Source organism: Felis catus, chromosome E1 (genome assembly GCF_018350175.1).
Source record: "Felis catus isolate Fca126 chromosome E1, F.catus_Fca126_mat1.0, whole genome shotgun sequence".
NCBI lineage: Eukaryota > Metazoa > Chordata > Mammalia > Carnivora > Felidae > Felis > Felis catus.
The window spans coordinates 42,481,211-42,507,504 of NC_058381.1; the positions used below are offsets into that span (position 1 = coordinate 42,481,211).

The 26,294-nt window shown below is 51.6% G+C and overlaps 2 protein-coding genes and 1 long non-coding RNA gene across 11 annotated transcripts in view; 1 reads left to right on the forward strand and 2 right to left on the reverse strand.

The window, feature by feature from the left end:
• Positions 1 to 280: 280 nt before the first annotated feature.
• Positions 281 to 14,648, reverse strand: ITGA2B (integrin subunit alpha 2b). Its single transcript, XM_003996987.6, has 30 exons — positions 14,332 to 14,648; positions 12,663 to 12,784; positions 12,477 to 12,574; positions 12,198 to 12,363; positions 11,873 to 11,922; positions 11,752 to 11,797; positions 11,530 to 11,658; positions 11,107 to 11,154; positions 10,909 to 10,952; positions 10,709 to 10,762; positions 10,519 to 10,571; positions 10,113 to 10,324; positions 7,197 to 7,379; positions 6,902 to 6,947; positions 6,698 to 6,802; positions 6,559 to 6,614; positions 6,319 to 6,470; positions 6,049 to 6,174; positions 5,589 to 5,656; positions 5,292 to 5,439; positions 4,186 to 4,278; positions 3,838 to 3,917; positions 3,437 to 3,517; positions 3,219 to 3,315; positions 2,963 to 3,115; positions 2,715 to 2,840; positions 2,126 to 2,239; positions 1,804 to 1,905; positions 1,473 to 1,589; positions 281 to 540 (listed from the first exon to the last, which is right to left on the reverse strand). The coding sequence occupies exons 1-30, from the start codon at positions 14,517 to 14,519 to the stop codon at positions 484 to 486; spliced, it is 3,114 nt and encodes a 1,037-aa protein (XP_003997036.4). The 5' UTR covers positions 14,520 to 14,648; the 3' UTR covers positions 281 to 483.
• Positions 13,453 to 19,931, forward strand: LOC123381960. Its single transcript, XR_006589622.1, has 2 exons — positions 13,453 to 13,607; positions 19,648 to 19,931. It is a non-coding gene; the product is annotated as an uncharacterized LOC123381960 (long non-coding RNA).
• Positions 19,823 to 26,294, reverse strand: part of GPATCH8 (G-patch domain containing 8) — a 103,168-nt gene continuing 96,696 nt past the window's right edge. For all 9 annotated transcript variants that reach the window (XM_003996988.6, XM_045044730.1, XM_045044732.1 and 6 more), the window contains one exon: positions 19,823 to 26,081. In XM_003996988.6, the coding sequence (XP_003997037.2) occupies positions 22,193 to 26,081 (3,889 nt within the window). In that variant the 3' untranslated portion in view covers positions 19,823 to 22,192. The remainder of the gene's footprint in view (positions 26,082 to 26,294) is intronic.

Consider the following 26,294-nt stretch of genomic DNA (forward strand, 5'->3'; position numbering starts at 1 on the left):
TCCACCAGAGACCAGCCTGCCTTCTCCGATGCCCCCAATCTCCACGCCACCAGCCACCCTCAGACATCCCATCTTTCTCCAGTATCACCTGGAAGCTCTGTCACCCTTTCTCCCCTGTTCCACCCCACTCTCCACTTCCAGGCACTCCCCAAAGATGATAATATGCCACCTTTGCCTGGCAGAGACATTCTCCACTCACCCTTCTGCCAGCCCCAGCCCCTCACTCCAAACATCACCTCATGCCCGGTGCCCTTCAGTGAGCCAAGAGGAGACAGCGTGCTGGGGGTTGGGGCTCAGCCTCTTTATTTGCCAGCAGGGAAGGGAGTGGCCAGCTCTCACTGGAGGGCAGAATGTCGGGTCTCTAGGAGACAGCTCCAACCCATGGGTGACTAGAGCTGGGGGTGCACCCTGAAGAAGGGGAGGGGCGGGCACGCCTGCCGCCTTCCTCCCAGGACACTCCCAGGACACAGCGACGCTGCCCCTTCACTCCTCCTCTTCATCTTCTTCTAGTGGTGGCCGAACACGCTTGAAGAAGCCAACCTGGGGGCGCACAAGGGCCGGGGACAGGGTGTAAAGATGATGGGTGGGCCCCAGAGCAGCAGTTGAGGAAGAATTCTAGAAAGCAGCCAGGCACGAGGTCCTGTCCCTGGACCAGCACAGAATCGGATCCCACTGCCAACATAGATGGCCGCCGTCCCCACTCAGAGAGAATACATGGAACGAGTTGCTTTTTTGTTTTTTTCCCTTGACTTTTTATCCTTTCTTTTAACGTTTATTTATTTATTTTGAGGGGGGCAGGCAGAGAGAGAGAGAGAGAGAGAGAGAGAGAGAGAATCTCAAGAAGGCTCTGCGCTGTTAGCTCAGAGCCTGACATGGGGCTCATTCCCACAAACTGTGACCTCATGACCTGAGCCGAAATCAAGAGTCAGACACTCAACTGACTGAGCCACCCAGGCACCCCCACTCTTGACTTTTTCTTAAATACTGGCGATTGTGTATCTCTCTGTGACTCTAGCACCCAATATGTATTTGATGATTTTAAGTCTTAACGCATGAGTTTCCCTAAAAGTACCATGGCTTCCCAGAGCTTGAACACTTGAGCGAGTTTGAGAACAGCACAGAGGAGGAAGTGACCCACCAGGGCCTCCCGGGTCTCCCACCTCAGTCAGGGGGAAGGACAGAGTCAGGAGGAGGTGAGCCCTGTCTTCCTCAGCAGCCAGGGAATTCCTGAAGGCAGGACTCACTCCCTGTGACTCTTCCTGTCAGTGGGGAACAGACTGAAAAGGCCTTAGGATTTCAGGGGCCACCTCTCCCAGAGGTCTGTGCCCTGGAAGAGGTCCTCTGGAGAATGAGACACTAATGGTAGAGATGTGAATGGACCCTAAGTCACCATCTCTCTCTGCCTCCCTGTGAGGTAGGGCAGGGCCAACTGTGTGCCCTCCTGGGGACCCCACTCTCCCTTCAGGACTTACCTTCCACATGGCCAGGACCAGGACCGTGAGCAACAGCAGGCCGCCCAATACGCCTAACAGCACCCACCAGATTGGGATGTCTCTCTCTTCCAAGACACGAAGCAGCTGCGTCTCGACCTGAGGGCAAACCCACGTGTCTTCTCAGTCACCCTGACTCCTGTCTTTCCCAAAGACTCAAACTTGTGGGATGCGCATCTCTGAGCCAGCCACCTACCTGTGCCGCCCCTCGGACCCAGGGGTGTCCCGCCCCCATCCTGCAGGGTGCAGACACTTGGGAAGACAGTGGGTCCTGCAGGGCTCCTGTCCCCTGCCACCATGGGTCTATACTCACCACAGCTTCTCCACTGGGCAGGCTGAGGGCGGGCACAGAGTAAGGAAGGGAGGAGACGTTGAACCAAGCTTTTGACTTTAGCACGAACTGATCCAGTGGCCTCTGAATGGGGTGGGGGTGAAAGCCATTTACATGAGTCTATTGGTTGTAGGAGTCCTGGCCCCAGCCTCCCCGCCACCTTGGAGCCTAAGCCTGGCTCCTTGAAAATAAGCCTTGCCTTCCCTCTCTCTTCACCACACCCCCCCCCCCATGCCCTATCTCTCCCCAGAACAAACTTGGTCCCCACCGCCAGAAAGCCCCGCCCTCCAGCATCTGCCCCCACCTGCTGGAGGCTGGGCAGCCACAGGAAGGCCAGCACCGTGACCATGGCCCGCTGCCCTCGTGCCATCTCCTGTAGCTCACACTGCACCACTGTACAGGGCACTGAGTCGCAGCTCTAAGGGGATGAGTCATTAGTTCCCAGCCCCTCTGACCCCTCACCCCAAGGACCCAACAACAGGAAGGGGCAGGGGGGCAGGGAGCTCCGGGCTCCCTCTCAGGAAGGGCCTCAGATTCAAGCGTCTGACGTTGTCTCTAAATGGGGTTGCTCACATCGTTCCAGAAATGCGAGGAAGGGCCGAGAAGAAGTGGGTCATCATATAGTGTTCAATACCCAGAATTTTTGTAACTCTGCTTTGGCATTTCTCCATTTTCTTTAATGTACCAGGAACCTTTGAAAATTCAAATATTCCCACCCGGCCCAGACACAAGACCAGCTCAACCCTTCATATTCATTTGGAGTGTTCCGTGGGACCAAGGTGGCACACCCAAAGCCCACATCACACTGCCAGCCGCTCTCCCTGCTTCCCAGAGCGTCTGTCCCCTGGGCCCCAGGGATGAAGCCCCAGCTGCAGACCACAGAGCTTGCTCACCAGGTGAACTGGATCCTGAAGCTTGGAGGGCTGGTTGGACCCTGGCAGGAGGGCCTGTCTGCGGTCCCGCTTGTGATGCCCCGTGTAAATGGGGGAAGGGCTGGGGGTAGGCAGCCCCCAGTTCAGCTGGGGAGGCAAAGAGCAGTCAGTCGGTCCCGAGCACCGATCATCTCCCCACCCTCCCAGAGGGGCCCTGGCTGCTGGGCTGGGGCCTCACCCACAGCTGTTTCTTCCACCCAGGCTCTCACCTTGAGGGGGTTAGGAGCCGGCTGTGGGGAGCATTGAAGCCCCCCCTGAGGCTGTATATCCAAGATGTAGAGCAGGTCAGAGGGCTGAGACTGGCTGGGAAAGCTAAGGCTGAGGTGGAGGCCACTTACAGTGCTGGGGCCATTGTTATGGAGCTGGTGGGTGGTGATGGCAGATGTTAGGTCGCTCAGCACCTAGTGAGTGCGTAGCTCCTGGGTATCCCCCACCCCAGCCTGGATCCCAGGTGGTCCTTGGTACCTCATAGGTGTGCTCAACTTTGGGGCCCCAGCTGTCCGAGCTGTTCTCCCCGTTGCCTTCTCCCGCCACCATCAGCAAGGAGGCTGGAAAGGAGTTCCTGCAGGGGCCCAAGCCCCCAGGGTGAGCTTGAGCACCTGACTTGCCTGTAGGGCCTCCCCCCAGGCCCTCTGAACCTTCGGGTCCTGCCCACCATCTCCCTGATATACCCCTGGTCTCACCCTCGCAGTTCCATGTGGGCCTCTGCCCGGACTGGTACATCCAGCACCACAGCCTCGCTGTTTGGATTCTGGCTATTCTTGCTGGAGGGGAGGGGACAGGAGAAGCATGTCAGGGACACCAGCCCAGTGAACATCAGAACTCTCTGGACGGGGCCAGAATTTCAGAAGCTTCAGGAAGCACTAACTCCACAGGCAGCATGCCACACTGAAGTTAGACCTGGGTAAGAACTTCCTCTAGGGCTCCAAGACTCAGAAACAAGTCTCTGGGGGAAGAAAGGGAACAAGGAAGTCTGAAGAGCAGGTATCCCAGAAGACCCTTCTGGAAGGAGAGCATCTCAGGGTCTCTGCATCGGGATCAGATAAGGGAAGGGTGGTGGGTAGGAATGCTCCCCTGCCCATACCTTCTGATCTGCAGCCAGAAGGACACACGCTCCCCAGCCTCTTCCAGGTCCCCCACGCTCACCAACATCGTGATTCCTATCTGAGAGAGAGGGAGGGCCAAAGTCACGGCCCAAATGCCCACTCTGGGCAGCCTTGTCCTGAATGTGGCCTCCGGTTTCCATCTTCCAAGTCACCATTGTGATCTCAGAAGCCCACTCAGAGAGGGAAAGTCACTCACCCAAGAACGCAGGGAGTGTGAGGCCCAGGATTCCAGCCCGGGGCTATATGACTCCAAACCCAGCCCCTAAAGCTCGGCTGTGTATGAGCCTCTGGTGGAGCAGACCAAGCACCCACGATTTGTGCCTCACCCTGGCATTTCTCTTCATCGGGTTGCCCAGCTCACACAGCACCACCTTGGTCTCATTCTCTTTCTTCTGGTTACAGATGAGTCTCTCAAAGCCCTTCAGGAAGGTAGTTTCAAGAAAGAAGATGGTTGCAGAGCATCCCATATATATTTAAGCTCCCTTGGAAAGTCTGGAAGAGACTTGTGTGCAAGGGTGCAGAGAGGGGTGCCTTGGGGTGGGAGTCTGAGGGACTGTCACGTTCTTCCTTGTGTCTCACAGTAGCACCTGATCATTTTTTAAAAATCTTATTAATGTTTATTTACTTTTGAGAGAGAGAAAGAGCACAAGTGAGGGAAGGACAGAGAGAGTGAGACACAGAATCTGAAGCTGGCTTCAGGCTCTAAGCTGTCAGCACAGAGCCTGATGCGGGGCTCGAACTCACAAACCATGACATCATGACCCGAGCCGAAGTCAGACACCTATCGGACTGAGCCACCCAGGAGCCCCGCGCCTTATCATTTTTTTTTTTTTTAAGTTTACTTATTTTATTTTTGAGAGAGAGAGAGAGAGAGAGAGAGAGAGAGAGAGAGGCAGAAAGAGAATCACAAGCAGGCTCTGCACAGTCAGCATAGAGCCTGATGCAGGGCTCAAACTCATGAACCGTGAGATCATGACCTGAGCGCAAATCAAGAGTTGGTCGCTTAACTGAATGAGCCAGGCACCCTGGGCAACTTATTATTTTTAATGAAATTTTGGGAAATAAAAATACAAAAACATTACATACAGGATGCTTCCATTGTTAGAAACTACATCAACAAAATAAAAAATAAATACATGCCCATGTTAAGTGTCTGTGGATGCTAAGAAAAAAGACTGAAAGGAAATCCACCAAATGTTAACAGAAGTTTCTGCTAACATTTCGTACCTGAGCCATTTGGGGTTTGCATTTTATAATAGAGCCCTTGGATTTTATGCCATTAGCAAAAAAAAAAAAAAAAAAAAAAAAAAAAAATCAGTTTTACAGCAATGCATAAGAGAAGTGGAGGGGTGGGGGGGTCTCAGGTGGAAAATGAGAGTCAAGGCTCTTGCACCTCCCAGGTCCCCAGCAATGCCCCTGGGTGGGGCCTCACCTCAATGTTGCCGATGGCCCTCATGTAGTGGGCACCTGGGGGCAGGCGCACAACCAGCTCGGCCTCGTAGGCCCCCTCTCCCTCATTGACTGCATCCATCTGTAGCTTCAGCACATTGTCGGCTCCAATGAGGAGTGGGGCGCCCATCCTGTGAGGACAAAGGAGTTACAAAAAAAAAAAAAAAAAGCAGAGGAGGCTAGGTCCAGGCCCAGGATCCGGGAAGGGGTGAGGACAGAGTATCAGGCCCCCCCCCCCGGGGGGGGCGAAGGGGTGTCACGGGGCAGACGGCCTCCTCACACGTTGGCGGTGAGCTGGAGCTGGGGCACACACAGATCATCCTCTCCGCAGTCCAGGATGATGCGGGTCTAAAAGAGGCATGTCAAGATGTGTGGGTGAGCTGGGGGGGTGGGAAGTTTGAGGGTCACATCGGAAATTAGGGAATTAGGTCCAAGAGTGAAAAGGAGTTTGGAGCTGACGTCAGGGCTTGGGGATTTGCATCAGGGTTTGGGACGACGTCAGGATGGTGACATCAAGGTTCATGTGTTTGTCAGTGTTTAGAGGTAACATCGACAACACTTGGGACCTGTGTCGGGGTTTAGGGAATTTTGAGATTTGGAGGTTTTTCATCAGGGTTTGGCGTGACAGCACAGATGAGAGGTGACGTCAAGATTGTGGGGTTCACATTATGACTTCGACACTAACCCTAACCCTGAGCAGGGGTCCTGCACCTCCCTTGCCTGCTCCCGCCCACCCCCACCTGCTGCTGGACATGGGTGTCCCCGTGAAGCACGAGCTCGGGGGGTATTCCGTCCTTCTCGGGCTGCAGGGACACATTGAAGCTGAGCACGATGGGGCTCAGCTTGTCCCGGAAGTCAGCCTCATCCTAGGGAGGGGACAAGAGTCAGACTGTGCACCCTGCTATACATGTCCCACTGACCACCCCCGTACCCACAGCGCTCAGCCCGTGCCCCGGGGCTGGACGAACAGGCTGGCGCACCCAGCCCGGCCCATCCCCAGCCTGGCGTACCCGGAGGAAGGCCATGGTGGAGTGGCAGATGGGGCTGTGCCTCCCGCCCAGGTCCAGATGCAGGGTGGTGCCCGCCTGTTGAGAATTCAGCAGTAGCACCCGCCGGCCCTGGCGAGGCTTCTGCCGGTCCAGCTGCAGCTCAGCGTGTAGGGCTGGCAGGGCGAGCGGGGAGGGTCAGAGTCTCCCTGGCCAGCCTCCAGGGGAGCCCAGGACCACCTCCCTCCTGTCCCCACCACTCACGCAGCTTCCGAGGAATGCTGTGCCCAGTGACTCCTACACACATCTGGATGTTAAAGCTGCAAAGATGTGAGTTGGGCTCAGGGGCTAGGATCCCTCAAGGTCCCAGACCTTGCCTGGGCCCTGCCCTCCGTCTCCTCACCAGCTCACTGGTGTCTGGGTCTGGGGCAGGACACAGTTCTTCACAGCAGGATTCAGTGAATCTTGCACCAGCAGCTGCACATTGGCCATCACCACTGGCCGAGCTCTGGTGGGATGGGGGCATGTTTGCCATTATCCCCTCCTGAACTGGTATCCTCTGATGGTGTGGGCCCTCCGCCACCACGCCCCTAGAGCCAGCACTCACCTGTACACAGCCACCTGGTTAGCCCCATAAGCTCCTACCAGTAGGTCTATAGATATTGGAGAGGTCAGAATCAGCAGTTAGAGGGGGCAAGGGTGCTCATCACCTCTTTCCCAGAGTTTCCCACACCACTGCCTCCACTGAGTTTTGGCCTGGCCTCGCCTGGCCTCCCCTGGCCTCCCAGCCCCACAGAGGGATCAGACGCTCAGTGGGGCACAGGCCCCTGACTGTATTTTTCAGCGTGTCCAGCTAATGCCCAAGGGCCCTTCCTGGCTAGCCGGAGGCATTCCAGGGGCACCTGGGTATCCGTTGTCATCGATGTCTGTGCCACCTCGCAGGGAGAAGCCGAAGCCAGAGCCTGTGGGGAAGGGGCTGTCCAGGATCTGGGAGGGGCGTGAGCTAAGCCCCTCACTCTGACCCAGGAACACCAGCACTTGGCCCCGACCACTGGGACCCCCATAGGGGGCGGCCACTGCAACATCTGGAAGAAAGGGAGGGGCTTGTTTGTTTGTTACAATTTTCTCCAATTTTTGTTTCTTATCCAGGCAGTCCTGAGCTCCTTCTCTGGGCAGTCGGCAGGAGACCGTGAGAGGGATACAAAAGTCTGGTGCAAGGAAGCAGTTGTCCTGCCCCTCCAGGAGTTCATGAGTGAGTACAAAAGAGACCCATCAACTAGGATTATTATAAACACAGTAGCAGCCTTTGATAGCTATTGAGAAAATTTATTGACATGATTTCATTTAATCCTGAATTAGGCATTATTATTCCCATTATTTTTTAAAGACTATGAGAAATTACTTTTTTTTTTTAGGTTTGTTTATTTATTTATTTTGAGAGGGAGAGAAAGAGCACAAACAAGCAGGGGAGGGGCAGAAAGAGAGGGAGAGAGAGAATCCCAAGCAGGCTCCGAGCTGTCAGCACACAGCCTGATGGGGGCTTGAACCCACGAATCATGGGATCATGACCTGAGTCAAAATCAAGAGTTGGATGCTTAACTAGCCAAGCCACCCAGGCACCCCAGGCATTATTATTCTAATTTTAGATGGAAAAACTGAGTCCCAGAAGAGTAAATAATCAAGACCAATGAAGAAATGGCTCCCTCTTCCCCTAGGGACCTTCACCCCATTTCAATTCCACCATGCAAACTCAGAGCCACACTATGGGCTTGTCATCACTAAGGACTTGTAAGATCACTCTTGAAGATGTATTTGCTAATCATCATAATCTTATTAATTTGTAGGAGTTCTTTACATGTGACAGGAATTAAGATCTTTTATATATATGTTGTAACTGTCTTTCCTTTGTCTTCTGACTTTGTTTTCTATGCAGTTTTTTTTTTCTTTTAAAAATCTATTGATTGGGGTGCCCGGGTGGCTCAGTGGGTCCTACTTGGGCTCAGGTCATGATCTCATGATTTGTGAGTTCGAGCCTGGCATCAGGCTTTGCGCTGAGAGTGCAGAGCCTGCTTGCGATTTTCTCTCTCTCTCTCTCTCTCACACACACACACACTCTTTCTCTCTGCCCCTCCCCCCTCACGCTCTCCCTCACTCTCTCCCTCTCTTTTCCTCCCATGCTTTCTCTGTCTCACAATAAATAAACTTTAAAAAACCTATTGATTTTTCTTTTTTTTTTTTTTCTATTGACTTTTCTGATTGAGTTACACAGAATCCATCCATATAAGACCACTCTGACCACAGTCTCATGCCCAGACTCTGGGCCTCCATTCTCTCTTGATCTTTAGCACCTTCCTTTCTTTACTTCCTTCCGACCATTCGATCACCCTTGTCATATCCTCAGCCATCTTGCCCCACTGCCAGTCCTCAGCAAACCTGGCCAGACCTCACCAGATGGGGCCCCAGGGATTCCTGACCACCAGGAAGGTGGAGATGGAGGTACTGCCCAACTGTTCCGAGGGGGCACTGCTCAGCCCCCTCCCCCACTTTGCTCAGCGCCTATTTCAAACCTTCTTCATTCTGTCAAGTTCCCAGCCCCCCACTTCCTTCACAAAGAGAAGCAGCCCAACTGTTGTGCTATCAGTCCAAACCCGCTTTTCTGCCTTCCTTTACCCTGCCACCAGGCTAAACATCTCAGCCCGGTCTTCTCTGTGGCCCATCATAGGGACCCTCCTCCGGCTCACTTCCCTCCCCACCCTGTGTCCCCACAAGATCATTCCCTCCACATTCAACCTACTCCATATGCTTTGAAATTAAAATAGCCTTCCCTTGACCCTCATCTCCTTTCAGGACTCTCCTTGTTCTTTTCTTTTCTTTTCTTTTCTTTTCTTTTCTTTTCTTTTCTTTTCTTTTCTTTTCTTTTCTCTCTCTCTCTCTCTCTCTCTCTCTCTCGCTTTCTTTTCCTTTCACAAACTGAAAGAGCTGTCTACACTGGCTGCCTCCAATCCTTCACTTCCATTCATACCTAGCCCCCTGGCATTCTGACTTTTGTCTCTACCCGGCCCTGAATCAGTTCTTACCGCTGTCACCAATGACCTTCTTGCTAAAGTCCATGGATACTTCTCCAGCTCCATCTAAGTATGCCTTTCAGCAGCATCTGAAATCACCGATCCCCTTCCTCCTGCTCAAAGGGCTCTCTTCCTTTGAGTTCTGGGCCATCAGACCTCCTGGATCTACTCCTTCTCTGGACACTCCTTTGTCTCCTTTCCAGACTCACTTCATCTGGGAGTCCCCTAAATGCTCTTGCTCCCCAGGGCTTTGTCCTCTGCCTCTTCTCACTTCACAGGTGCCCAGGACCTCATCCAGCCTCCCCAGGCCTCTGTCTCTCACTCAGACCGCTCTGGTGGGAATGGGGAACCCAACTGTTCTCTGGAAGTCTGCCTGCTGCTCCCAAGCCCTTCAAGGTCAAACAGGCCCAGCGCTGAGCTGCTGATCTCTGCCCCCCACTTCACCTTCCCAGACCTGCTGCTTGGTCTGAGTTCCAGGCAGTGAAGGCACCAATACCCCTCTCCACCAATGACTCGCTCTCTCTTAGCTCCACATCCAGTCACCCATCAAGTCCCAAAAGTCCAGGTTCTGGATATCTGTGAAGTCACCCCTGTCTCTAACTCCACTGCCGAAATCCACACCCAGGTGCTCACCATCTCTTGCCTAGACCAATGCAAACAAATCCTAACTGATCTCTTTCAAGTCTTAAACCCACAGTCTTTGTTGCGGCTGTTAACCCCTCTGCAGCAAGTGGGGCACATTTCTTCCCTTACCGTTGTAGCCATCCCGGTCGAGGTCGCCCAGAGGCGCGATGGCGGAGCCGAATCTCCCGTAGAGCTGTGTGCCCGTCAGCAGAACGCTGGGGGCGCCCAGTGGGTGGTGACCGCGAGGCTGCAGGAACAAGTACACACGCCCCACCTCGGCCAGTTTGCGGTCAGCGCGGCTCTCCATGTACAGTGGCGCGCCCACCAGCAGGTCGTGCCTCCTGCAGGCCAGACGGGCGGTTCCGTGGGGGTGGGTGAGAGGGATGCTGCGGGCCTGGGCCAAATCTCGCTCATTCTCGCCCTTCCGCGCCCCTCGGTGGTCACATGGGAACGGGCGAGGAAAGGAGGGGACCGAGAGCAGTCAAACTCTCTGGTAATAGGGGACTCAAGTCCGTAGGGATGGGGCGCCCCTCACCCGTCCCCGTTGACATCAGTGACGGCCACCGAGTGCCCGAAATACGAAGCCATCTGCAGGAAGACGAGGCTTACTTAATTCCTGCCCCCAGGCCGGTACCTTCTCTTAACACTGCCCTCCACGCTCCGCGGAATATTCTAGGGTTCCAGTTCCCCAGCGTCCGCCACCCCCCACCGGGACCGGTTTCCACCTGCTCTCCGTGCAGCCGGTGCAGCGTCTGGTGGTACGAGTTCAAAATTTCCACCTGCACGGACAACGCCCAGGCGCTCATCATTCTTGCTCCCGCTCCAGGGCAGAAAGGGCGGGGGGGGGGGAGCGTAGGGGGCTTGTGAGGCTGAGGAATGGGGCCGAGAGCTTTGGGATGCCGGTGGCGGGACAAGGGGCACTCACCGCTCCCAGGGTCCAGCTCCAGGTGGGGGCGCCTAAGACATACTCTAGGGAGAGCCGGACCCCAGTTAATGAGGTCCTTCCAACCTACCCACCTCCCGCCCGCCATTCTGCCACCCAGGGGAGATTTCGTGGCGGGGAGTGGAGGTGCTCCTCCCCGGGCTGGGCTCCCCAACCTTTGCCCCTAAATGGATTTCTTGCCTGTAGTGTTGATATCCCCGTCGAACTCGCCCACGGCCACCGAGTACCCTGAAGACACGGCACGAATTATTCTTTCTGGGAGGGTGAAGCAGGGAGAGGGGCCAAGGGCGAGGAAGAAGGGGACCCAGAGACCCAAACCCTGCATCGCGTAGATGGGAAAACTGAGGCCATCGAGAGGCCAAGACCTGCCCTAGGCGGCCCAGCGAATCCAGGGCGGGGAAGGCGAGGTGGGGCATATGGGAGTTGGGCGGTCGGCGGGGAAACTGGGGGAGCAGAGAGTGGAGGCGCCTTCGATGCCTCTGGGGTTGGAGTTGGCCAGGGGGGTTGGACTGAGGGCGCTCCCGCAGGGGCAGGACCTGACCGGCGGAGGGGGCGGTGATACTTAGAGGGATGAGAAGTCTAGAAGGGAGGGGCCAGGGTTACCCCGGTAGCCGTCGAAGTACACTGGGTTGTTGTAGTCTGCGGAGAAGCGCTGGGCGGGCACGTTCCACAAGAGGGTGCCTGGGCGGTAATTCGAGACGATATCGGCAATAGGAGCTCGCGCCAGGAGACCTAGGGCGCGAGGGACAGCGGGTGTGGGGGCTGCGACGACTGGGGTCTCCCCAGGCCAAGAGGAGGGAGGGAGGTGTACGGATGGGCACGTACCTAAGAAAAAATAGCCGCCAGGGGCCCCAAGCACCAGCTCTCCAGCCTGAAAGGGAAACCCTGGAGGTGAGAGGGGCCCTGTTTGGGAGCTGCCCCCACGCCGCTTATGCTCCCTACTCGCCTGAGTGACCGCGGAGCTGAAGCCCGCTTCGCAGTAGCGCTTGTCTTCGGCTAGAGAAGGCAAAGAGGAGGGGTCAGCGAGGGGGCGGGTCAAGAATTGTGCGTGGGCGCTTGGGGCGGAGTAGGGGCGGGGCCACGGGGTTAATATGGAGGCGTGGCCTTGAGTCTGAGCCAGGCGGGGCGGGGCTAGGAGCTGGGCCCAGGAGTTGGGCCCACGGGGATGCCGGACTGAAAGCCGGGCTTGGAGGGCGCTTGGGAGGTATCAGGTGAAGGAGGGAGCTAGGTGGCCGTGAGGGAACGGAGACAAAACGGAGAGCTGAACTCACTAAAGGGATTTGTCACGTAACCCTGGCTCATGATGTTAGCCCGACAGGGCGAGTACTCCGCACGGTAGCCGGTTTGGAGCTGAGCCACGAAGCAGCCACCTACGGGCGTCTTCTCAGCCTCCTCTGTCTTTTCTAGGGCGTTCCAGTGCTGCCAGGGGGCGCAGGCCTGGAGCAGGGCCACAGGAGAGTGGGGAACGGGCGGGATTCGGATTCCCCCCCGCCCCCCACCACGTGTCCCTGCCCACGACTGCTCTCTGTGCCCCGTTCCGCGGCGCCCACCACAATGTTGTTGTTCCAGCTGACGACCGACGCCCCCAGTCCTTGCCCGGCCTTGAAAGTTTGGAAGGTTTGGAAGCCTACGTGTCGGGTCTCATCATCTGGAGGGCGCAAGAAGGATGGGGCGCTGAAGCTCGGCTGTCCACGCTCCCTGTAACCCCTCCCTCTGCCTCCTTGAGCAGGACTCACTGAGGTCGAAGGGCAGCGAGGTGCACTGGCCGCCCTCGGTCCTCCAGGGGCACAGGAACACGCCGCCCGTCTCCTCCTGGCTGCGGCCCCGGGTCCTCGGGGCGCCCACCACGATGGCCACGCTGCGATGGAAAGCTGGGTGAGTGTGGCGCGGATTCCCGGGCACCACACGCCCCGGCACCTGCGCTGAGAGCACTACCTGGAAGGGCTGTGTGCCTTGGAGGGCACTGGGTCATCTTTCCTCAACGAGATATCACAGACCGTGGAGCCCAACCTTTTATGGCCAAACTGCCTCCCAGTGGGAGAAATCACGTGCCTAAAGTAACCTAGTGAGTTAAAGGTAAATCTGGTACTATAACCGTTTGGTTTGATTTGAATATGAGGAGTTCGTTATCCTTTCTGAAAAACACCTCCTAAGCTTTGCACATCATCCGAACTCCATATACCCCACCTCTACGCCCCACACCGAAAGCCAGGGATTTCCATGCCCCCTAGAGCTTAAGACCTTTACCTGAGAAGTAGTTTCAATGGTGAAGAATTAGGGAGGCTACTGGGCACCTCTAAAGTGAGGTACTGATATTGCCGAGGACCTTAGTAGATCTAGGTTCAAATAATAGCTCTATCATGTATAAACTGGGGACAATACCTACCAATCAATGTCAGGAGAAGTAAATGAAATAAATGTATGAGGGACATTTCTGCATGGTGCCAGCCAAATAACACATAACAAGTACTAAAAAAAAAAAGTATTAATTTTTTTCTTTCATCTCGTAGGATGTTTATTAAGTAATACCTATGAAGCCAATATCTGTAGAAACAAAGGGAAAGAAGCAAGAATGGGAAGAGAAAGGAGTCAAATGCAGATTCAGGCCCAGTGACAGTCAAGGGCCAGCACCCTGGGAGCTCTGGAGCTACAAGGACCCTTCAGAACCATCCCAAGTTGAGGTGAGAACATCGGACCCTTACACCTCTCTCCTCCTTCCACACTCCTCATGATCAGTCATTGGTTATAGGCCACATTGGAAAGGGGACTTGACTTTGGGGGAGGTGACTCTTCAGCAGAGAAAATTCCCCAAGAGGCAGATACTTGAAGGCCATCTGCCATCCCCACTCCCCGAAGGTGAGCATCACAGCATCTACTACACACAATAAGTAACTAGTGTAGGGTAGTGACTATAAAGACAAGGAACCAGGACTCTAATCTTGGAAGTCTGATTTTGCAGCTGATTAATTCCAACCATTAATGCTCTATTGTTTCTTTTCAAAATATCTATACTTTTGATGGGGATGGGGGTGGATAGAGTAGAAAGGCAAGGTGGAGTGGGTAGACAATTTCGCGGTTTTGCAAGTCAATTTAATAAATGTATTTTAAGGGGTGAGCGTGGAGTAGGTCATACAACTGACCCTTGGCGGGAAAATTAAGGCATCAAATTTTGCCTTTGTTCTTGCTGTAGTTTTGGTGCCCACCTCCCCTTTGGTGCCCCTCCCTGACACTTTTACCTGAGCCAGTTCTGCCAGTATTCCTGAAAAGAACTCAGTCTGAATAGAGCCTAGAAATCGCTTTGCTCAACCTCTATCACAAATGGGGAGCTTGAGGTTCACAGAAGCAGTGAGGGGGGCACAGAATCCTTCTCTCTCCCAACACCCAACACCTCTCTCCCGGGCTCACCTCCCACGGCTGTCCTTGTAGAAGTCCAGTGAAAACCCAAAGTGGCTGCCATTGGGGCCTGTGTAGAAGGTGAGCTGCACTGGGTCCAGGTTCAAGGCCCAGGCTGGAGGGACAGCATCGGGTCCCAAGAGCAGCTGCACCCACTCCAGAAGCCAGAGGGCATGAAGTGGACACACAGCTCTGGCCATCTTCCTTCTCCCACCACCTCCTAGGCAGGAATGGGCTAGCTTCTTCCTCTTCCTTTCAGTCTCTACCACCCGAAAGCTTTTCTTATCAAACTGGAACTCACTTGCTGAGCAGTGGGCAGAGGAAAGGGCTATAAGCCCTGGATACATATGGTTTCTTGGATTGCCAGAAAGGGGGTGAAGCCACCCTGGGGGTGGATGCTAATGGCTGAAAGCCATGACTCCTCCCTTTTCCTGAGAGTAGATTATCACCAAGTCCTGTTGGTTCTGCCTCTCAACTATGTCTCTTGAGTCTTCACATTTGCACTACCACCATTCTAGTCTGAGCCACCATTCCTATCTGCTTGGGGTAATCATGAACTAACTGATCCATACGCCTCCATTCTAACTGTTTTACAGCCCTTCCTCCCCCATCCCCCACAACGGTCTACATTGTAATCGCCCAGTGTGACTTGGTCAGAGGTGGAGGAAGGAGGAAGGAAGCTGCTGTCTCCTGATAAGAACTGAGGTTTTTGTATCCTTTTGGATAAGGCACTTACCCACTTCCTGCTTCCAGAGCTTTGGTCAGCCATATTGGTGTAGCAAGCTTCTTCACTCTCCCTCCATCTCAGGCCACATCTTAATGTGGCCACAGCAGTGCAGCTGGTGCTGGCGAAATGTGTGGCCAATGGATCTTGGCCAAAGGGGAAAGGAGATGGGGAAAGAGTGGAGTCCAGGATATTCTGGCTCGCAGGCTCTGGGACTATATGCCAGCTATTCATTTGAAGGCAGACCCTCCCTCTTTCTTGGGTGACAGAGCTCTTGTCCAATCAAGACTTGATTCTAGTGGGCTCCCTGCCTAGGGGACGCCTCCCTCAACTCCTCAGGCTGGCACCCTGGAGTTGGCACACATGGGAACAGCACTGATCACACTGTTTAGTCATGGTCCATTCACTGGATTGTGTCCATGACTCCCTTGAGAACAAGGTTCCTTTTTGCAGCCCCAGGGCCTAGCCGAGAGCCTAACGTGTAGTATGTGTTGTTGACAGACAGACTGAATGGAAGCATGCACTGAGGAGGAAAGATGCAAACATGGAGTCACACAGTGGAGAGAAGGAATATTTTGAGCAGAAAGGCAAGGCAATTTTCTCTGGATGACAGGAAGAGTAGTGCCAAGTCTTATTGGCACTGTAGGTCTTCCCCAAAAAAGCAGGCCTTCAGGAAGGAAATTCAAAAGATCTGCTAGGGGTAAAGGAAGACTGCCACATCCTCCTTTTGCTCTATATTTTCTAATCAAACTTAACCACCATCTATCTTATCCTGCCCAACTATCCTGTGCCATCCTTCCAGCTCCTCCCTTCCCCTTGTAATTCACCACCTTGGCCCACAACTCAAAGTCCTCTCCCTTACTAGATTAGAAGCTCCTTGAACTTAAAAAAATTTTTTTTAACGTTTATTTATTTTTGAGACAGAGAGAGACAGAGCATGAACAGGGGAGGGTCAGAGAGAGAGGGAGACACAGAATCCGAAAAAGGCTCCAGGCTCTGAGCTGTCAGCACGGAGCCCGACATAGGGCTCGAACCCACGAACCATGAGATCATGACCAGAGCTGAAGTTGATGCTTAACCGACTGAGCCACCCAGGCGCCCTGAGGAACCTCCTTGAACTTTAGTCTGGATCTTCTTCACTGCTGAATCCCCAGTGCTAAGCTCACGATAGGCATACATTTGCCAGAATGAATACTTAACCCTGTCCTATACTTACCTTCTACCCTCTTCTGGTCTTCAACCAAATGGTATTCCATTACTGCGGTATACTGACTGCATAGCTCAATATTCTCACATCCCACTGAAGTCTTTAATGGGTATTTATGCTGCTCAAGGCACTGAGTGATGAGGGATACAAAGATAACTGTCAGAGATCATTAAAGAACTTAGCCCAGAATTAGGACACGAACACACATAACTGCAGCAGAGGGACAGTAAAGAATGCCTTGAAAGGGTAGACTAACATTATGCCTAACTGAAGTCGTTTATATCTTTGCTGCTCATAACAACCCTATGAAATAAGTACTGTTATGCACATTAAAAAATTTTTTTTTAACATTTATTTATTTTTGAGACAGAGAGAGAGCATGAACAGGGAAGGGTCAGAGAAAGAGGGAGACACAGAATCTGAAACAGGCTCCAGGCTCTGAGCTGTCAGCACAGAGCCCGACGCGGGGCTCGAACCCACGGACCACGAGATCATGACCTGAGCCGAAGTCGGATGCTAAACTGACTGAGCCACCCAAGCGCCCCTGTTATGCACATTTTATTTTATTTTATTTTTTTCAACGTTTATTTATTTTTGGGACAGAGAGAGGCAGAGCATGAACGGGGGAGGGGCAGAGAGAGAGGGAGACACAGAATCAGAAACAGGCTCCAGGCTCTGAGCCATCAGCCCAGAGCCTGACGCGGGGCTCGAACTCACGGACCGCGAGATCATGACCTGGCTGAAGTCGGACGCTTAACCGACTGCGCCACCCAGGCGCCCCTATGCACATTTTATAGATGCAAAAACCATGGTAGAGTTTTAGGTAAATTGCCCAAATTTATATGGCCAAAGGGTGGCAAAACAAGGATTCAAACATGTTTGGCTTGAATCCATCAGTCTTAAAATCTTTTTTTTTTTTTTTTTAACACTTAATTCACTTTTGAGAGAGACAGAGCACGAGTGGGGGAGGGACAGAGAAAGAGGGAGACAGAATCTGAAGCAGCTCCAGGCTCTGAGCTGTCAGCACAGAGCCTGATGCAGGGCTCGAACCCACTAACTGTGAGATCATGACCTGAGCCCAGGTCGGACACCTAACCGACTGGGTCACCCAGGTGTCCCCCCTGCCCCGCCTTTTTTTTTATTGCGTGTTCTTAACCAGTACACCGTGGTGCCTTTTGTCTGAGAATGAGGGTTTTTTAGGCACAGGAAATAACATGAGAAAAGAGAGCTGCAGACCATAGAGGTCAATTATAGGGAAAGGCAAGTAGTCGACTCAATGTACGGTGTTCAAAGGGGAGGACTGGGGCACGAGAATGAAATGGAAGGCTAGGATTAAATCACTGAAGGTCCTTGAATGCCTCAAGGAATTTGAATTTTTAATCTGTAGGAGATGGAGACCCAAAGATTTTTAAAGTCAGGGAATAAGAGATACATTGACCAATTGTGCTCCCTTTTGGATGATTACACTGGCTGTGGATAGAAGGAACTGAGAAACGCAGGACTTAGCGGGAAGGTCAGATAGATGGGTGGCCACTGCAATCCTTTTGGTTAAAGGTGGTGAGGTCTGAACCAGGATACTGATGATAGGAACAAAAGAGAGAGCAGAGGTTACACAATCAGTAACACTGGGGTAGGGAGGTGTCAAAAGTAATTTACAGCTTTGGTGCATGGCTGTCAGGACAGTTGTACCATCAGCTACAACTAGAAATAGGTGAAGGATCAGATTTGGGAAGGAAAGAGTTTGGTATTCAAGAATTGTTTCTCTTGGGTGTTCCTTTGGGGCCAGAGCTGGGTTGATCTCCCTTCTGAGATAATAGGCAGAGTGCTGACACACTGCTCCTACTTTCCCATCCCACCAACCCTGAGTCCTAGAATTCCTCAATGAATCCAGAGTTCTGTTAAGGCTTCAGTCAACAATGACTGAACTTCTATGTGCCTGGCACTGAGGTAGGTGACATGGAGGATATATAGAGAAAAATCCTTCATTATCTTTGATGCTTCCTTGTTTAATCCTTGCATAATCCTCAGTATTTTTTGTTCCTATTTTTCAACATATAGTAAAAATGTTTACTATGCGTTCAACTCTATGTAAAACATTCTAAGGGATTAAAAAAAAAAGGAGGTATAGAAATCAGTCTGTGTCCTCTCCAAGCTTAGCATTTTACTGGGAAGCAGTACATAAAATGAACCCAACACAGATTCTGAAAAGCCAGTAAGCTTGCATAGGACTCTGATCCCAGCCAGAAATATGCTGCAATAATTCAGACATGAGCTGGTAAGGGGGTGGGGAGAGGTGAAGGTATTTCTGACAAATAAGAATGGGAAGGTCAACAAGGCCTGATTTAGTCATCAAGGTGTAGAAAGGGGAGTACTTCCAGGTTGCAAGTATAGGTGGCTGAGGCAGGTGGTTGAAAGAACCCTTATTGGAATCGGCTGCACATGCCCTCACATAGCACTCTCTACAGGCTAGTAGGCACACCTTGCCTGCTCAGAAAGTCACTTTTTTCAATTAAAAATTTTTAAATTGATTTTGAAAGAGCACACGCATGAGGATGAGTAGGGGGGAGGGGCAGAGAGAGAGAGGGAAAGAATCCCAAGCAGGTTCTGTGCTCTCAGCGCAAACAAGCCCAATGTGGGGCTCGAACTCTAACCAGGATCATGACCTGAGCCGAAATCAAGAGTTGTCCAGACACTCAACTGACTGAGCCACCCAGGCGTCCTTCACTTTCACTTTGTAACATTCCTTCTTTCTGGGCAGGGATTTTGCTCAGGAAGGTAGGGAGATCTGAGCATCCAACCCAAGGTTCAAATTGAATAGCTTGTCTTTTGTCTAGGGAGAACACAGCTGCATGAGAGATTAGGAAAGAAACAGACTTTGTACTCCTCCTTCCTGAAAGTCTGAGGAAGAGAGAGGAATCTCAACTTATCATTACAAATCTATGGTTAGCTTTTGAAACTAAACTTCCTCTGCCTTTTGTCATTTTTTTTTGATACAGAAGAGTAGATAGAGGTTTTTATCTGCTGTAACAATTAGGGCACATTTCCTTTTACTACGCAGCTCTGAAGCATTGTTATTATTATGAGGTTAAGAAGAATAACTCAAGACTGGTTCGGGTATACAAAACTCCATCAGGAAGGCAAAGTCCAGGCAGATGACTTGTAATCCCACTGCCCCTGAAGTGCATTCCAAATCCTGAAAATTGAAGCCAGAAATTCCAATGCCGTTTAGTGAGCACCTACATGCCACACATTCTACTACACAGAGATTGTATTTCAACTGAGCAAAAAAGTAGACATAGAAGACAATTCTCATGGGAAAGTGTGGAAACGAGGTGCATATTCCAAGACATCCACCTAAGACTAAAAGAAAATTAACCACTATTACTTCCTCCTACAGCACAATCTGCTGCTACGTGGGCAGCCTGTCTTGAGAAGCTCAATTCCAAACATCGTAAGTAACTCGTTCACAAGACTCTATTCCTTGATCACTTCAAACAAGGTATTATTTGTAACCCACAACTCCATCCCTTCCCAACTTGAGTGGATGGGGCAACAATCACGACAGACTCTGCTAAGTTTCCACAAATCATTGGTTTATTAGAAAGTTCCTTTCCCTAATTTTACAGCATATATATCTCTATCATATGTGATAAAGTTAAATACAATCTGTAATGTTTGTAAGTAAGGATAGGTTATTTTGTTTTTTAAGTTTTAAAATCACTATTCTGAAAGTTAAAGAAAACTGCCCCCAGGAAGGTAGAGAGGCAGCCAGAGTATGGCTCAATCTACAAGCTAATGGGAAGCAGCACAAAAATGTTAATACTGTATTATTTAAATATTTACATGGGCTGAAAGCAAAGAAAAATGAGTCCCTTCACTTCAAACAGATGATTTCATTTTTCCAGTGCTAGTTATCCAAAGTGATGCTTCTGAATCAGAGGAGGAGCACTGAACAGGTAGGAGGCTCAGGCAGGAGCCTTGTTTGCCCAGCACTTGCTTCTCATAAACTCAAAACCTTTTTCTTTTGGGAATCTGAGAAGAAAGGCAGAACCCAGAGCCTTGGCCCAAGTGAGTAGGGTTTGATTTCTCCTGTCCGGTAACCACCCAACCAATTCCAGCCACAGGAATGGGTAGGGAAATGCCAGATAGAGAACTGCTAACTACACCAAAGATGAGACCTGCAATATAAACACCTTTGGGCCAGTACGTGAATTAGGTCTGAGAGCCCTGGTGAAAGGCAAGAGGAAGAAGAGGAATGAAGGTGGTACTTCCTCTGGTAGGTGTCATGGGAGAAAAGGAAAAAAAAAATCTTCACTGCTTAAACTAAGCTGGGCAGAAGGCATGGAAACTAGGAAGCAAAATAATCTGCAGTATCTATAAATATGCTCACCTCCCAACAAGAGGGGAAGAAACTGTCCCAACTCTTATCATCCTCAAGTCTACTTCTACTTCTGTTTCTAGCCAACCCAGAAGGCACATATAAAAACAAAACAAAACAAAAAACAACAACAAAAACTGTCAGAGGGGGGCTAAGTACTAGGAAGGCAAATGGACTGCCCGGAACAAGGTCCCCAGAAAACCCAGGAAATCCCCCAGACAATCACTCTAAATCTCCCTGCTTCCAGAGAACAAAGCTCTCAAATTTCTCTCTCCTCCTCTGTGGGCTCACCTGTTTCTCTGTATAAAACTGCAAAGCACATGAGGGAGATGTCATAACTGAAGACCCCTCTGACACCCCCAGCTGACTGCTGCCCATTAGTTGAAAAAAAACAAAAAACAAAAAACAAAAAACAAAAAACAACCAAATCCCAGTGCTGGGGGCACCACTTACTGCAAATTAACTAAACGTTCTGTCCCAGCAAAAAATGTTAAACAATTGTTCTTTTTTTGTTTTAACATTTTTATAGTTCATAACTTCAAAAAATACATGAGCTTGATAAAATATACATGCTTAGTCATTTTTGCATCTAGCAGAAAACAGATACTTTATTTTTTGTTTTCATTTTATAACCTTTAAAGTTTCTTAGTTCAACTAGGGCAAACATATTTACACAAAGCCACCAGAACAAGGATCACTTAAAGAGCTGGATGTAAAAAATATTATTGCAGTATACTACAAATATGGAACCTTTTTTTTTTTAATATGAGCTACAAAAAGCAGCATTTACGTTTATAGAGTTCAGTGCAATTTTTTACATTAAAAAAAATCCTATAAATTAAGAAGGAAACATCAACATGACAGAAGAAAATACACCCTTCAGACGCATGAGCTCCTCTCTGGGGAAGCACACGGGCGACTCTATGTTCCGCATAGCTTCTATTCATGATAGGATCTTCTTTTCTGGGATATGCAGATACCTCTTCTGGGATGAGGGATATGAGGACAACACTGCCAAATGCGTGGCTTTCTGTTTGTGTGGGAAGTGGACTGATTGAATAACAGCCTGAGTAGCATCTGGTTCCAGGTCAGACTCCCTTTCCACCTCACCCGGGATAGCATAAGGTCACCAAGGGATGGTCAAAGACACTGAGAGGGCAGGACCAGACAGACAAACCTCCGGCCAGAGAGGAAAAAATGTTTTAAAATTTACAGAAGGGAAGAGTGGAGGATAAAAAGTAGAGGGAAGAGAGGAATATCCAAACTTGACAGTTTGGAGATGTTGCCGCAGAGGGGTGGGTAGCACTTACTGGTATTCCCTAGCTTAGAAACACAGGAGAAGGAGGGACAAACAGAAAGGGGGGAAGGGAAAAAAAATCCCTGATAGTAAACCCAAAGCAAACCTCAAATCTAAAACCACCCCTGCAAGCCAAAACTCGATTCTTTGGCTGTCAGACACTGCCCATCCCAGCTTCTACTTGCTGGTATTAATGGCTCAACACCCCCGAGGGAAGATATATGGGTCACCTTCCCTGGCCCTACCTGGGCTCCCATCCCCCAAAACTCATGTGCCATGGCTAGGCGGGTGCTGCAGGTCCTGACCTGAGAAGATGGGGTGAAGTAGTGGGTGAAGGTGGAGGGCGGTGGCAGCTGCTGCAGCAGGCCGCGGAGCAAGCAGGGTAGGGTAGAGGGCAGCATGTGGGACAGGATGGAAGGTGAAGGGCCCAGGATGAATGGCTGAGGCGGGAATGATGTGGATGGGATGGCTAGCGAGAAAGGTGGCCGGATGGCCAGGGATGATTGAGTGAGTGAGGTGGGACAAGGAAATGGGGGTCAGGTGGGGCTGGGGAATATGATGCACTTGGGCGAGTGGCTGGGGATGAGGGTGGGGGTGAATTCCGATGGCGGCGGCAGCTGCTGCTGCATGATGTTGCAGGATGGCATGCTGAACAGTTGTGATTGAGGTGGCAGAGGCTGTGGCTGGCTGCTGAATGTGGATAGGCTGCAGGGCTGGAGTGGCTGGGGCCAGGGCAGCCGAGGCTGGAAAGGCCTTTACTTGCTTGGCTAGAAGCTGCTGCTGGATGTGCTGTTGTGCGGCCTGCTGGAGCTTGCTGTACTTCTCCATCTCCTCAGGGGTGAAGGTGATGGGCTGGCTCTCTAGGGGGGCCAGGGAAGCATCCTCAGCCCCATCAGCTGACTCAATACTAGGATCCCCACTGGGAGGTGCATAACTGGGGAAGTGCTCAAGGTCTGGCGCTATAGGCAGCAAGCTGGATTCCACAGGGCCTGGCTGACTGCCACTATCCAAGGACTCTAGGGTGTCCCCATCGCTGGGGTCAGGGAGGTAGTTATGGGAGATGGTGGGGTCCCCAGGATAGCAGTCAGAGTGCACTGGGGTGCCTAGTGGAGCAACAGGGTGATCAGCAGTAACTTCTTCAGACTTTGGCTCTTCTGGGAGTGGGTCTGATAAGGGGCCAGCTGTTTCCTCTGAGGGGAACTGATGTCCAAATGGGGCATCACTACTCCCTGGAGGCCCTTCTTCTGTCTCTGACTGTTCTTGCTCTTCCCCCCTTTCTAAGCCAGACTCTTCACATTTCTTGCTGTTCGGCTTTCGGGTAGCTGGGAGCTTCCCTATCAATGGAAGAACAGGCTTATTGCCAAGAGATGGGGGGAGCTTGGGCCCAAAATAACCTTGCGGTGGGTCCTTGAGCTTGAGCCCAGCTTTAGCAGGGGTGGCCAGCACCTCCTCACTCACACTGGGTTTCTTCTCCACTTTCCTTGACTGAATCTTCTCCAGGAGCAGTTTGGCAGTAACGGAGTTCTTGTCTTCGGGGCTGCAGTCACCTTCTGACCCCCTTCCGGCACCAACGTTGCTGTTCTGGGAGGGCGGGCCTGTCCCTTTACCATCATCTCCTCTGCTGTCATCTTTCTTCCCAGGACCTTCTCCCCGGCCTGATCGGAAATAGTGGGGAGACTGGGAGCGGTAGATTTTAGAGCGGATGAAGTCTCGACGACCAGAACGCCTCTCCTCAGGGCTTTCGTGACCCCATGATCCCTTCCTGGAACCTGATCGCTGGGAAGGGCTCCTGGTGCTGCGGCTGCGGTCACGGCTATAGCTTCGGCTCCGCTGCCAGCTGTGGGCCGTGGTGCTGCGGCTTCTCCGTTTGCTCCGGCTGCGACTACAGCTGCTGCTGCGGCTGCGGCCCCGGGACCTTGAGCGCTCCCTGGTATGACTCCGAGACCGGCTTCGGGACTGGCTGCAACTGAGGCTATAGTCGTCATCAGAAGAGGAGTACTTGTGCCGTTTGGACCGGTGTTTGGAGCTGGCATAGTCTGAGTCGTCAGAGTCATGGGAGCGCTTGGAGTGCCTTCGAGATCGGTCACTATAGTCACTGTAGCTGTCATCAGAGTAACTGCGCTGTCTGCTGTAGCAGCTCTGGTCTGAAGAAGCATCGGAGCTACTTGAGTAAGAACGCCGGGAGGAACGGTGTGAGGAATGGCGCCGGCCCGACCGGGAACGGCTCCGGGAATGCTCACTGCCTGAGTCTTCCTCCTCTTCCTCCTCCTCACTGTACTGGGACGGAGACTTCTGGTGTAGCCGGTGTGATGAAGCATCATCACTATCTTCATCTCCACTACTGGGTCGACTTCGATGGCTGGACCGGCTGCTCCGTTTGGTGCCAGCTCTTCGCTGGCAGGATGAAGTTAGAGGCTCACCTTTGTGTTTCTTCCCACCATGATCCTGGGAGCTGCCACCACCTCCACCTTCGTCCTTCTTGCCACTGCTCCCTTCTTCAGCTGGGAGGGATCTCCGCTGGGAGTCATCTTGAGCTCGCCGCCGTCGTCTTGGTGGTGCAGGGCTACCACTCCCAGGGGGTTCTGGTTTGGGTCCCCGTTCAGAATCCGCAGGGGCTGATGACTTGTTCTTCTTTCGTTTTCGTTTCTTGCGCTTCTTAGACTTCTCCCCAGACTCTGTCTTAGAGCTTTTCTCTTCTGGGTCAGCCTTATGTTTCCGTTTGTGTTTGCTGGATTTTTTGTGCTTCTTTTTCTTTTTGTGTCGGTGGGACTTCCCAGATCGTTCTTTCTTGCTAGGAAGGCTTCTCCCTGTGTCCTCTGTCTCTGACCCATGGCTGCCTCCAGGTTCTTGCTTGTTCAGACTGCTACAGGCAGACCCAGAAGCAGGTACATCCATTCTGCCTCCTGAGGAATGTTCTACATTCTCTCCACCCTCTTTGCTTTTATTTGGCTCACCAGCATCAAGGCCCTGGAGATGGTCCTTTGAGGAGCCTCCTATGTCCTTTGGTTTTTCGGTCCCTTTAGCTCTGGCATCTTTGTTCCTTGAAAGTTTAAAGTCAAAGTATAAAGGGTTACAACTGTATGAAATGGAGGGTTCTGCCTTGGTAAAAATTAAGAGTTCCGATGGCCACTGGAGGGCAGTGCTTTCATCTTTGCTCAAAACTGGAAAGAAGGGACCAGTAGGATGTTTGGGTCCCTCCTGGCTTTCTTTCCCTGCTGGGGTGATCTGAGAGGTTTCTTTAGAGGGGTTAGACTCACATATTTGATTCTCTGAAGCCTTCTGACATGGACTCTCTAAACTCTGCTCACTTACATCCCCTCCTGAGGTCTTCTTTGTCTCAGCTTTGCTTCCAGGCTCTGAGGCCTCTGCGGCACTGGTTTCTGTCTGTTGCTCAGAGACTTCATCAACTGTCTTTTCTGCTCCTTGGCTTGCTATCACCTTGATACAGCCTTTAGGCTTGGGAGAACTGCTTTTTTTGCTCTCTAGGGCATTCTTTGGGTGCATACTATTATCACCTTCCATCTGTTCACTGGCTCTCATAAAGAGTAGGAAGGGGAAATTTGGTTTTACTTTGCAGTGTGCTGGGGGAATGTAGTGGTAATACTCTGGCTCTGCAGCCCCAGCTCCTTCTTCTCGCTTCATTCTTTTTAACTTAGATAATGTTGAGGCTAGGGACCCTCCATCCTGAGGGTCTTCATCCTCTTTTTTACCATCAAGATTACTGCTACCATCAGATTCTCCCATCTTCTGCAATCCTTGGTCAGAACCTTTCTCATCAGCTTTGGCTCCATCTTCAGAGGGTCCTTCCTCTGCGTGGTCCTTGAACACTGACGCTATTGATTCGAGTTTGACAGGAGCCTTCTTGGCAAAGGAAAATGACACTCCCAATTTCTGCAGTGGAGTTCCTGGATTATTCTTAATGCCAAAGCTGATGCCTTGGGAGGCTAACCCAGGAGCCTGTGCCAGTCCAGAGGTATTAGTGCTTTGTATTGCAGTGAAAGGGCCTCCTTTATCTGTGGAGAATTCAGATCCCAGGCCACAAGTGGCTGTGGCACTTGTGCCACTGTTTGTAGCTGATTCATCTTTATCATCATCTCCACCTTCTTCATCTACAGCCACTGTGGTTGGTCTGAACATGGGACCGCTTCCAGGTGCACTGCACAAGGGTTTAGAAAAATAACAAAAAAGGTTAGAGGTACACACTTCATACTTCTTATATAACACTTCTCTCTCATGTTCCACCATTCACTGCAGGTTGGACCCGAAGACACTGAGTGATGGTCATTTCCTAGCCCTGTGCCAAAAAGAGATACTTGCTCAGTGGGTTTAGGCAAAGTCTCATACTGTTAACATACTAATTAGCTGTACT

Bases quoted from the DNA above. Each gene is read 5' to 3' on its own strand.
- ITGA2B (XM_003996987.6), bottom strand. From the start codon at position 14,519: ATGGCCAGAGCTGTGTGTCCACTTCATGCCCTCTGGCTTCTGGAGTGG. The intron at 10,325-10,518 runs GTGAGGGGCGCC...TCTGGCCTGCAG, and splicing joins ACTGATGTCAACGGGGACGG to GAGGCACGACCTGCTGGTGG. The intron at 3,918-4,185 runs GTGAGGCACAAA...CCTCTCTCTCAG, and splicing joins CGATGAAGAGAAATGCCAGG to ATAGGAATCACGATGTTGGT.